A 13,603-nucleotide genomic window follows, 5' to 3' on the forward strand; every position below is an offset into this window, starting at 1 on the left:
GCAATTCTGTGTTACGAAATCGAGAAACAGAAGGAAGCAAGAGGAATAATCGGGCAGTCTACGTGGATTTTAGCGAAAGAGCAAGCCGTGACGTATAGACGAGGACTGATCCAGTTCCTCTAGAAGGGGAACAACGGAGGATGTCCTGGTAGGTCGTGAAAGAACATCAGGAGCATTTGGTTCGAGAGACCTGAACAAGGTCAACCCGGCATCACCCTGGCTAACGACCTGTCTGGAGGTACCGGGGGTCCCGGTGCAGGCGGCGTCGGTTCCGTCGGGGGCACCTCCGTCGGTGGCGGCGGTGGCGGCGGTTCATCGCTGCCGACGACCGCTCTAAGCCTCGATCATCAGCAGTTCAACATCTTCCCTGCGATTTTTAGCAGGCAGCTGAACTTTTCCGCCGCGGCAGCTGCGAACTGCGGTCAGAACAAACTGATGGACGAGCTCAGGCCGAACCTCGGATTGCTCGGTGTGGGTCTCGTGGAGAACGAGAGCTTTCACTTGAACCACAATCAGGAGAAGAGGAAATGTAGCAGCACCAGCTCCAACGAGCAAGATTTCAGTCTCTACGGGGTTCACCAGGGCCTCGAGGCCAGCCCGCCGACACCAGCCGCGACGCCCGGAAGGAGCAGCGTTGGGGCTACTTCTACCGTTGGTAAGCATTCCTATTATCAACTCATCTACTCCTTTCGTCTTTCTTTTCTCTATTTCAAGATTTATAATTTCATTCTACTCTTTTTCGAATCGCAATCAGATCCCAGTGTTTCTAATCGTTTATATACCGATGCTCTACTAAGTATTCGCGTTTCATGATTCAGTCTGGCTATCTGTTATCGTGTAATTGTATTTCATTAGTCTACCGTTATGACAGTATTGAACTGCTAGTTCGTAATTTCAAATTATTTCATTTCGATTTAGAATTTCGCAAGAAACTGAGAAATAATTATAATTTTCACTTTGTTCTGGGCAAACGAAATTGTAGTTGCGTAAAGTTAATTAAAGTTCCACGAACGTAACATCGCGTAGAACATAATTAGTGATTTACACAATAGCATGTTACTGCATTATGTAATATGCTTCATAAATAATAATTGTAATTTTCCTATTGCTACTATTACTTTAAATAATTTTATTGCTCCTTTCGATGGTTGGTTTAAAAGGCAAATCATCTTGAAATACTTGAAACGCGTAAAGTTTCAAGTAAAGTAAGAAATACTATAATGATACCTTTAGCAGAGTAAAAAGCATCTTTGGTATCGCGATATTTATAAACCTCTAAGGACACAGCTAAACAATGAAATTAATAAGAAAACGTACGAGAACGAAATATATTTCTAGGTAAATCTACGATCAACTATGGTCCAACTAACCATACGCGATTGAAAAAATCAAGAAATCGAGATTCAAAATGAAAAGCTGTAGTTGCCTGTAGTTTGTTTGATTTTGGGACAGAAATACAACGCGATATCTCGATACGATCCAAGTTTCTAACGTAATAACAAAATACATTTGTTTAATTAGAAAATGCAAATTAACGATAGTCCGTATAATAGTCTAAACAAACAGACGCGACTGATTAAATCGGAAGATTCCAGTTAAAAAGCTCCAACGACTCGTAAAATGAGATCTACATTTCGACAATGATTTCGGTACTGAAATATACGTTCTATCTAGATACAGACGAAATTTTTCAATACGACAAAAAGTTCCTGTTCAGATAAAACGCAGGCCAACCAATTACGCATGACCGATTAAGTAAAAATATCGAAGCTCCAGTTAAAACGCTCTAATATCTCGAGGAGAATTTTCGAAACTGAAATATACGATACAATATCGCATTTCGATATAAATTAACTTTCTAATATAATGATAAAATCCGTTTGTAAATAAATAACGGTTTGATCAATCATAGATGACTAATTAAGTGAAAGGGTCGAGACAGAAGTCAGAAAGAGTCAATTACGAATAAAAAGATCATTTCAGCGATAATTCTCTGCCGGAAATGTACTTATCTTCTCGATATAAATGTATCTTCTTCTTCGGATAAATCTTGCTCTATCCAATCACACGTGATCGTGGTAATCGAAAGTTTCAAAAAAGATTCAAGTTGTAAAGCTGTGATTAGCGATGAAAGGCGATTTATATCTCGAGGATGATTTTCAAACAGAAATGTACAACGTGTCATCTCGATATAGATGAATTTTCCGCTTGTTGAGCCTCGAGTATACATGTACGTCGGCAACACGATCGGTTATAGTGTTGACAATGGGGAGCGGGACTAGACCATATGGTGGTACCTGTTCTATAGGCTATTATTATGTGCTCGTGGGGTTTAAGAGAGCTTAGCACCAAGGGCGTGCTAATGGGGTTCCCTGAAATCGCTGGATGTAGACTGTGAACGGTACTCTATCTTTATCCCTCTTGCTACAAATTGACAGTGACTTGTACTTACTGCTAGGATTCGGTACGATCCAGCTGTTGGTTTTACAGGTTCGAAACTTTTCGTACATGTACACGGAAAATGTAACGTGCGATAAATTCGTCTGTGGAGTTTGTTCCAAGAAAATGCAACGAGTAAATGGAAGAACATTTTTAAATTATTGCAGATAAAGGATGATGGAGATAAACTAGTTATTTACATAAGTATATTTAAAATTCTTACTTGAATAGTATATTTATTTAGAGAATTTTAAGTAATAGTTACTAAAATTGCTTTAATATCGCATTTTGTGCATTATTTATTTTAATCGAATTGAATTGTGCTAGTGTAAGGGTTAATTAATTAACAAGTGAAAACTAGTAATCGTGGTAATATAGAAAATTCAATTTTATTTAATAATGACCTGTGAAACGTTGATTTGTTATAGTATTATCGTTGTAATTATTGGTATTCTTTTCATTAATTAAAAACCAAGTAATAAATATAAAATATTTACCTGCAGCTATCAAATTTTCAACGATTGATTTATTTTTACCGATAGAAACGAAGCTAATGGAAAAAGTAAAACTGTATATTACAAGAGAGAAGTATAAAATGTAAAAGCAGAGATTTAATTTTGAATTACACAAAAAACGATAATGCCGTACAAGGTTATGTCAAAAACAAGGGAAAAAATATGAAAAAATGTAAGTCCATAAATTCAAATATAAATAACAATTTTATAATCAATATTGCAACAGGTAAGTGAAAAACATTAAACTTTCAGATGAAGAGAGAGAGAGAGAGAGGGGGAGAGAGAGAGAGAGAGAGTAACAAGAAACTTGAAGTACATTTAGGAATTTCCTAGAAAAATTTTTAATAGAAAATTGCAAAGACATTTATATTAAAAATATCGATTTACCAATGAGTTTAGTATTATTTGATTTAAAGTAGAATAATAGAATAAAAATTCGTGTATTATATATTTGAACATTTTTTAACCTATTTTATTTTCTTCGCAATACAAATAAAGTAGTTAATAAAATTCTACAACACATCAAATAGATATTACTTGCAATAAAACTTCTTTGCTATTTTTCTATCCGACAATGTAAGGCAAAAGAGATCAGTAACTATTTACCTACCCTCCGTTAAAAAATCAGATAACATATTCCATCTCACTCTAGGTAAGATAGACTGATTAATAAAATTCTACGATACACCAAAAGTTATTATTTGCTTATTACTCACACATCCAGGCAATCCTTTTCTTTTTAATATTAAACATTTTCGTAATATACATAATAATTCGTTTACGCTATAATATCGGATATGATTTGAACAAAAATGAAAATCGTTGGTGTATTTGTTAGAAATAATTATTTTAGAAATAATTAGAGGACGAAAATTATCTTATTTGGTTTTTGCATATGTACTTCTGTTGTGTTATTTATTTCATGTCCGTTATTAATTTCTATCATTCGCTATATCATTGATCGTGACATGAAACATTGTTAATTATCGATACGAATATACTTCGAAATAATCTGTAAATATTTCAGTAAGTGAAATGAGTATAAATAAACGCAAATTCATTAGAAATTTTCAGGGTATTATTCACGAATACTGCCTTTATGTAGCAGCCATATTCGCTGAGAAAATAAGCATTTAGAGATATTAAGTCTCATTAACGAACGTAATCACTTTTTCATAATTTTTCTCATATTTCTCATTATTTAAGAATAATAAAAGGAATGCAAAACAAAGTCCAATTCGAATATCGAACAAATAATGTACAACTTATCTATAATTCGACTTTTTTCATTTAAATCTTTTTTCTACAGAAATTTATTTAAATTTATAACACATATAGTTTAAGGATTTTATAGATTTTATATTCCATCTGCCCGTAATGTATCTTGTATCTAACAAGTTAATTTTTTAATATCGACAATTGACTTTAAGAATATTTGGTTTCGTTACTATTCTTTTTAATTTACTAAACTCAAGCAAACTCGAAATGCTAAAATCGATTAAGTTTACTATTCGCTGAGACTTCAATCTTACGCTTGTTTCGAATAAAATTAACGCAATACTATCTCGTTGCAACAAACTGAAAGGTCGTTAACATTCCTTAAACGTGAAATTCATTTCGAATCGACCTAATTGTAACTGAATTTTTCATCGTAATTTAAATTAATCGTGTCGACTATGGTTAATTCGCTGTATCGTAAAATCAACTTGCGAAGTTTCTAAAATTTTGTTGGAAAGAGTCTAAAACCTTCATCATCGATGGGAAAGAAATGTGCAAGACCCTTTCAATTGGGATTAATATCTAAAAAGGAAATACACGAAGATCAACAGGTCGATCTGTGGGTCTTTATCATACTCCTGGTGGATCTTATTATTCGGTAATGAATTTCACGCGATGGGACCAATTTAACCAGGGAATGCCCCACATTTTGTTTCTCCCTTCAAGGTCAGACTTTTCAGAAACCAGATGAAACTGCCTTAGTATTCTAATGCAAATGAAAACTCTGCAACGTCGAGCTAACCGAGAAGGGGGTGAAAAGGGAGAAAAAAGGGGAGAGAGAAAGAGAGAGAGAGAGAGAGAGAGAAATGAAAGAAGGGAAGCGGAGAAAGAGAGAAACGGGGAGGGAAAAATTAATGTCGTTAACCCTCCGCGTTCTCCGCGGCATTAAAAGTACTCAAGCGATGGTCTTCCGCGCGATTCCCTAGCCCCTTTTAATACGTGAGCCCGCGAAATTTCTCTGCTACAAACGACGGCTGCCGTGTCTGTTTTTAAAAAGAAGATTTAATATTACTACTTGAACGAACTTAAGGCAAGTCAGCTTTCCGTACCGGCTGATAAACTTTTTTTTATTCTATTTAATGGGAATCTTCCATACTGATTGTAGAGAATTAATAGTCGATATGATCTTTCACACAAACGATATAACACTTTTTCAACACGTTTTCCTTGCAATTGAAATCTTTTAATTTTCACTCGGATTGTTGAAATTTGAACAGGGGTCTGTTTGTGGATTAGTAGTAATCGGTATATGTATGTAAAAAAAATATCGAGAGTATTCTTTTATTTATTATATTCTTTTCTTTTTATTTGACTTTCGTGAAATCTTGTTTAATGTAACACAGTCTTTGCTGCAATTGAAATTTGTTAATTTTGACTTGGATTGTCCAAATTTGTACAAAGGTCTACTTGTGGTTTAGTTTCGTGTTATTTTTCTTTTTCTCTTCTTTTCTTTACAGGATAGCATGTTGCATATTTTTGTACGTATGATATGTGCTTTACGCAAAGATATATTATTTGAATGTTGTATTATAATTATGAAAATAGATCAAGTAAAAAATATGAAAGGAATTTGTTTATATATCTTTTTAGCAAAATTGCAAAAAATTTAATCATTATATTGAGTTTGAGTTAATTAATTTGAAACGAAAAATTTTTATTCTTTCGGAAAGAAATATATGCGACTTAAGCCACTTTCATAATAACTGGCACATTTAATACTGGAATTATTGGCCTATACTCTGTATCTAAATATAGCGTATATTATTTATGTCAATTAAAACGGTACAAAGAAAAAATAATGTACATTATTAATGATATACAAAAATATAATATAATAATATACAACAATAGTCTGAAATATGTCATTTTGACGTCCCTGTTAGTTCTAGTGTTAAATAAAAGGTTGTGAATTATAAGAGAGTACGTCTAAATTTTGATAATTTAAGTTAATGATATCTCATAAGCTTTAGAGTCTTTATCTATTTATTTTTATAGTCAATTGAGTTATAACTTCAGTTTACACTGAAAAATAACAAAACTTCTATTACGCAGAACGTAATACATTGATTATTAAGTAAACTGAGTCAGATATTTAGATAATACTAATTTTATCGAATAGCTAGTTATTTTATATTTTTTATTATTTCTTACTAATAGATAGGAAATTTGAGATATCCCCTCATATAAGTTGGACTAAAATGAATTAACAAAAAGAGGAAATTGTTTAGAAACAAAGTAGTGTTTCAATGAAAATCAATTGAAAGTCGTTCCTAGTTTTTATTACTATACAGGCTTTAAAATAGAAATTTTATAGAAAAATAGAAATTAAAATAGAAAAAAGGATTTAATAATGTAATCCATTTTATAAAGAAAGAATTCATTATACCTTATAATTGAATGCTTGTTTATTGTACAATAATGAATTAAAATTATTATTGTAATAATAAATTATTGTACAATAATCATTACAGCAGTTACAGGTAGTAGTATGATTCTGAGCCCTGCAAATTTCCTATTCTTCGAATAGTGTATTTTTAAAATAATTTTGTGTGAAATGGGCATTATGTGTCTGAATATAGAATGACAATTAACTATTGTCATGGTCTTGTAAAAGTAATCAATGTTAGACATTTTCAATTAAAATTGTTCATGGGATTAATGTTTATATACTTAAAGCATAAAATAAATATAATATAATAAAACATAATTTAATACAATTATTAATAAAGCAGTGTAATTTAATAGAAGAAGGAGTATAGATTCTATAAGTAATTACAAGAAAAATATTGCATTTATATTACACCTTATGATTTCTTATTGATGTTATTATTCTTTTCAAAATATAACGTGACTTTTATAACATTAGTCGAATGTTTTTCAGTTGAAAATTTTCTTTTTCATATTTTTCTTATTAATTAAGAAACTAGGGATTCTATGCTAATGAAAAGTAAGCAACTTAAATACATATATACAATATTAGAAAAACAAATACGTACATCTAGATTATATTACTCGAAAGTTCGACCACTTTTCATTCAATTAGGATACCAGAGGTTTTGCAAGAAAATTTCTATAGACAATATAGCATTGTAAAATTTTTATTAAGAAAAGAAAAAAATTATCGTTATGTACCTTTAATTAATTTTCTTATTATACATGTAGTATCCAACTATTGAAACTTTTGAAACAGCTTTGAATTTGGCCGTGATATACATCTTCACAGAGTAAAAATTTGTATAGTGTATCGAGCATAAGTTACGATAGAATTGTCAAAAAACTAAACACATTATCATAACACAATCAATTATTATAATATTCGAAATATTATAGCATATTACTATATTATTGCTCTAGTAAGAAACACTATAATATTATGATTCTTTTTGCAATTAATCTTCTATTTAAACTTTGTTTGATATTTCTACAAATGAGGAATCAGTAAATATCATGATGAATTATATAATTGTCTGTACTTAAATTATTTATTATTATTCGAATATAACGGAACGATGCATTATAAAATCTAACCTATGGACATAGAATAAACAATAATTCCCTATATTGTTTAAAATACATTCAATAACTTAATATTATCGAACAAAAACATTTATCACCGTACAAAACCTCAAATATAATATTTATGTGTATTATTATAGAAAACTATCCTCTATGGCAAACTTGTTCAATTACTGAAACAAATATTCGAGTGCTAAAAACGAATTTATTTAATCTGAATAACAAATTTTTCCATTGATGTATTTAATACTATTTATTTAATACGATTTCTGATTCATTTAAACTGGTAACATCGTAGCACAGAGCTTCTGTCCACGGAGTAAATTGACAGACAGATTTGTAATTAGAGGAAAAATCGGTCGACAGAGTTCCAAACGCAGGGATAGCTTTTCATGCTAACCGGAATTTGATGGCAGATGTCAGAGGAAGACAGCTGTGAAGGCTATAGAGATCTGCATTATTAGTAATCCCATAGATCATGTCATTTGTCAGCTCGTTCACCTCGTTAAAACCGTCGGTAATTATTTCGAATGCAGCATTTTAACTGGATAACAGTTACAGAGCCATTGATAATGCAATTCCTACCATTTTATCATTCATTTAATCTTCATTGAAGATTATGGCGTAATTCATAAAATTGAACGAGAAATGAAAAGAATTGAATTAACTTTCCAGGTCATTTTTATTCACTTACTATTATTTATAGTTGCATCATGATAAGTTTAGATTTTAGGAAATATATTTTTAAATTTTTTGAAAAAGATTGTATTTCCAGAAATGCAATTAATAAATTTTCATACTTGATCCTGTGGTGCTAAGTGACATTTTTGACACGTCGTAACATTCCTTGCCACAGTATACAGTATATATCAGAGATGAGATTTAACACTAATTGTAAGAGTTGAGTAATTTCAGTCATTGGTGAAATATATTTTAATTTTCTGACTATATACCTTCTTTTATTCATCATTGTATGTATGGATATTCGAACAAAATTAAATGGTATTTATAAAAATTTATAATATATAGGAAGTTTAATTATTTAGGAATGTGTATGTAGGGAATTTTTTTGAGTCTAATCGTATGTCAAAAATCATTATATAACTTTGCAGGAAATTGGAACGGATATTTTTATTTCATTATACATATAGAAAACGATTAAAAAAATGTAGGTAAAAGAACATGTAAATTCTGATGATTATTTCCTTAATATTTTATTTAAAAATGGAAGTAGTAACGAAAATTGCCAGCTCTATCATTTTTAGTGTATATAATTTTAGTTTGTCCTTTTTTTATTTTAGTTTCATTTTATTTGTGTAAAAATATATTAAGTAAATATTCGAATAACCTAGAAGCCTAATTTTCTTCAACATCTACTTTATATAACATATAACTTTTAGGATAGCTGTTTTTTAAGGCGAATCTATAATTTTGGGATGTATCTTATATACATATATACAATTATTCTTATTCTTCCTATATTTTTCCTCATATTTAGTCTTGTATAGCCAAAAGTTCTGATTTGGCTATACAAGGGATGGAAAGTTAATTATTTAAGATGGTGAGCAAGTATTATGGTTTTTATAGCGTGCCGAAATAATTTCAAAACGGAAATTTCTATAATTTGCAAACGAGATAATAATGAAGTGTTTTCTGTTTGTAAAAATAATAAATATCTTTTACTACATTATTTGCCCTACTATATTATTGATTACCTTATATTTTCTCCAAATTTTGAAAATGCATTGGTACAGAGAAAAATTTACAGCGAGATGTCAGTTATAAAATAATATCAAGAGTATTTATCTATTACAGAATTTTTAAATTATATTCAGCAAAAAATTAGACTGAAAATTAGTGCAAAAGACTAAAGAAAGTAATAATAAAAGACAGGAAAATAATATGAACCATCAAAAATATTATATCTTGAATTTTTTTACATGAAATCGTATTGAAAAAAGACCCCAGTGTAAATGCTGGACTAATGAAACTAAGAAAGTAGTATAAAAAAGGATTACTACCTGAAAGATACCATCATGATTTCTTGTAACGTAAAATCATATCTAGAGAAAAGTTTAATCTGCAACATAAATAAAAGACTAATAAATCTTGGAAAATAACACGAACAATCCACAATATTATATCTTGCATATTTTTTAACATAAAGTCACATTCGAAAAGGAATTAAACATATGGTGAAATAATAGATTGATAAAACTAAGAAAGTAATACAAATCGTGATTCGTTTTTCAAAGATATCACCTTCATCTCCTATAATTTAAAATCATACACAGAAAAAAGATGAATCTCCAGTATAAACAAATCATGGTTATTTTCTCAAAGATGTCAGCTTGATATTCTCCAACTTGAAATCACAATAACTTTTACTTTAGCGAAATAAAGGATTAAACCCGAACGCAAATAAAAGGTTAAGAATAGTAGAAGTGAGAAAAGTATCTCATAATCTCCTTCATCCTAATATCACATCCAGAAGAAGAGATTAAGCTCGGGCATAAAGAAAAGATTAAGAAGAAACTAGAAAAGTAGCATATATACCGAGTACTTTGAGTGCACTTTCTCAAAGTACTCGGTAAAGTCTTGTTCACCCGTTACCAATGATCTCATAAGTAGATAAAATAGCCAGCGACACATTAGTGGGTTTGCTAAGAAACAGATCATAACAGGGAGATCCCTCGTCTTCTCGCTGAACTTGACCGAGTTTCACTGTTCACCGGGTAACGGGGCAAGGTATGTAAAGTGGACAGCATTCATCCTTGAACATTGAATCAGCATGTAACATGATTAGGTCATTAACGCCCTAACCAAGTTAGCATAGTGCGAGGGACTTGGCTCGCCACCGTTACCCCGACCGTACGTTCGTATGTTCGTTCATAAAGCCGATACCGTGAAACAACCAAGACGAACGCGGACTTCTATATCGAGATGCTACTACCTCTCCTGTCGACTATTCCGTGGATCCAAACAGCGCCTTTACATCCTCCAACGAACGTACCTCGCGTATCGCACTCAACCTTTCGTTCTTTCCATACCTTTTTATCCTGTGGTCCCCCTTTCTGCCCTTTTTCGTCGTAAGATCCGTACTCGGTACGTTACGTTCTTTTATCACTATCTAACAAGATAACAATTGCCACCTGAGAGAATGGGATAGAAAATTGGATGATTGGAAAATTTTATGTAATCCGTTCTTTATTTTCTGTAAATAATCAGCTGTAGGAGGCTATGTGTATTTTAAGGCTATATGTATTTGTTATGTTAACAGACGAGGATGTTTATACTAAAACTACTGTTCTGCAATGTTAGCTTATGTTATATATTAAAATAGTCGAACATTTGTTACTTTAAACAGGTAAAATAGAGAGTTAGACTAATATGCTTGAAATAATATGATATGTCTTGTGAGAGGGAAGTTTGAAAATTATATTGGTAAAATCGGAAAATAATTTGACGATATACAGCGTACTTACAATATTATACGAGTATTTATATCGTATTAACCGAAACGATTTCAATACGATAGCTCTAAGCCAATTTGTCACCGAGTACACTAGCGCCACCACGTCATATTTCTACTAAATCTGTCGTGTACGTGTATTATCTATATGAAATTATTTTCGAATTTTACTGCTAGAGTCCTGGCTCTGCCTGTTTATTATATCTAATCACGTCGTTTTAAATACATATAGAATAATAAGTTGTATGAAAATAAATGAGAATATATCATTATTTTTCCACCCGTATGAATAACGACATTAATTTTATTTAAAAAGAAGCTATTCCTTACTAGTATATGAAAATTCGATATAAATTAATCATTTTGATTACTTTATTAAATTCTTATATTACATATAAATATAATAACAATGTTCGTGATAGTTGAAAATGAAGTAGAATTTAAGAAAAAGTGTATGAACTTGGTATTGGTACCGGTAGTGAATTGAAAAAAGTAGGATGAACTTAAGATTAATGTATAAACAGGAATGGTTAAAACGGTGAAAAGTAATTGAATTGGTACTTTCCAATTCCAGGCGCGGAAGGCGCTTTTAAAAAGTTAAAACCCGACCCTTGTGCTTCAAGTCCTCACATTGGCCATACACCAACCACCGCCAGCTGTCCTACGCCAGCTCGACGACGGCACAGGACTACTTTTACGCAGGTTTGCTATTATAATATTATATTACATTATTTCCCATACATGCTATAATTTTTCGAAACTCCCGAGTCCCTTCACTCAGTTGAAATTTACCATCTCAGCACTCTTGCACAATTCTTTTGCAAGAAAGAAATTCTTAGCGAAGTTTCACAAGTTACAGGCTCAGACTGCTAATAAATTCCTTTGTGTAACAGCAAATTTTGTGGATAATAAAACAAGTAAAGTTCTGTAGGTAAATTTTGCAAATTACAAGTTAGCTGATCGTCTCATCTAAAAGTTGGAAAATTGTAAAGATAACATTATGAAATTTTTTTAAGTTTTGAAGAACCTTAAGCAAGATTCTAAAGATTGTAAAAATATTTTCAATTCAATTCTAAAAGACGTAAATAAAAATCCAAAATTTGACAAACCTGTGAACAGAATTTAAAAAAAAAAACAAAAATATTTTTGGATAGGACCGTGAAAACTCTAAAAAGTTATAAACAAAGTGTATGAAGCTCTAAGAGATTTTAAATAAAATTCTGAAAATTCTGAAAATTCTGAAAATTTCGAGATAAAAATTCTAAAAGTTCTAAAAAATTCGACATGAAATGCGAAAATTCGAAAAAAAATTCGAAATAAAATTGTAAAAATTTAAAAACCCGTTTGTGCAATAAAAATATACCTTCAATATTAACAGAATTATTAGTTAATATCATTATTATCAATAACAAGTAAATAAGTGTACAAAGTGCATATTGTTCAAATTCGTCATTAACTTACATTCGGTACTGAAATAATCTCCCTATAATACATCATACATTATACATACCTACATACATAATACTTTACGTAAACGATTATAATTCAAATGGTCCAATAAAGAATAAAAACAAACAAATAACAACAATTGTAATTCCATCTCACCAAAACTCGATGGTAATTTAAAAAAAAAAAGAAAAAAGAAAAAATACTTTAAAACCTATGATTTTAACGAATTTTTCAATTCTAGTATTAATTTCCTCCACCATGAAATAAGACCATTTACAATTCTGATGTTCGATGAATCGAACGATATCAACAAATTGCCAGTTATGGCAATCACAAATTCGCGTGTTCGTACACTAAGATCTTAAGAGAATACTAACGGATCATGAATTTTTCGTGATCCTCTGTGCCTATTGTTGTTACGACTGTCGATAGCTGTATTACTTACGGGTAAACTCGTTGCACATTTTTCGATAACGACGTTTCGATTACCTCGATCCGGGATCTTTCGTGCAGCGTTCAAATTTCCTGTCCGTAGTTCAGATCGGCTTTACTACGGCCTTCCAATTGTTTCGCAGGAGCAGCTGGCAGAATTGGAATCGGCATTCGCAAAATCTCATTATCCAGACATATACTGCAGGGAGGAATTGGCGAGGTCCACCAAATTGAACGAGGCTAGAATTCAGGTGGGTATAGCACTTTCTAACCGAGAAATAGGAAAGATAAGAAGCCGTTCGATCCAATTTTTCTCTACATATTTCGAACAAAATGTTTTTCACAGAAAATTATTAAATATTACGAATTACTCTCGATTGTTCGAATCATATTCACGTACATTCTATGCAGTTGAAACGCGAGTTGAAATCAAATAGATTGCAGTTTTCAAAGATATTTATCTTTTTTTAAAATTCTTGATTTTTAGAGAGAGAGAGAGAGA

General features: G+C 31.2%; 1 protein-coding gene across 1 annotated transcript in view; it reads left to right on the forward strand.

Annotated features, from left to right (window-relative positions):
• Positions 1 to 420: 420 nt before the first annotated feature.
• Positions 421 to 13,603, forward strand: part of LOC108548200 (homeobox protein prophet of Pit-1) — a 38,992-nt gene continuing 25,809 nt past the window's right edge. Inside the window, exons 1-3 of the mRNA XM_017901023.1 lie at positions 421 to 655; positions 11,795 to 11,922; positions 13,245 to 13,352. Of these exons, the coding sequence (XP_017756512.1) occupies positions 436 to 655; positions 11,795 to 11,922; positions 13,245 to 13,352 (456 nt within the window). The 5' untranslated portion in view covers positions 421 to 435. The remainder of the gene's footprint in view (positions 656 to 11,794; positions 11,923 to 13,244; positions 13,353 to 13,603) is intronic.

Source organism: Eufriesea mexicana, unplaced genomic scaffold (genome assembly GCF_001483705.2).
Source record: "Eufriesea mexicana isolate 0111107269 unplaced genomic scaffold, ASM148370v2 scaffold1447, whole genome shotgun sequence".
Taxonomy (NCBI): domain Eukaryota; kingdom Metazoa; phylum Arthropoda; class Insecta; order Hymenoptera; family Apidae; genus Eufriesea; species Eufriesea mexicana.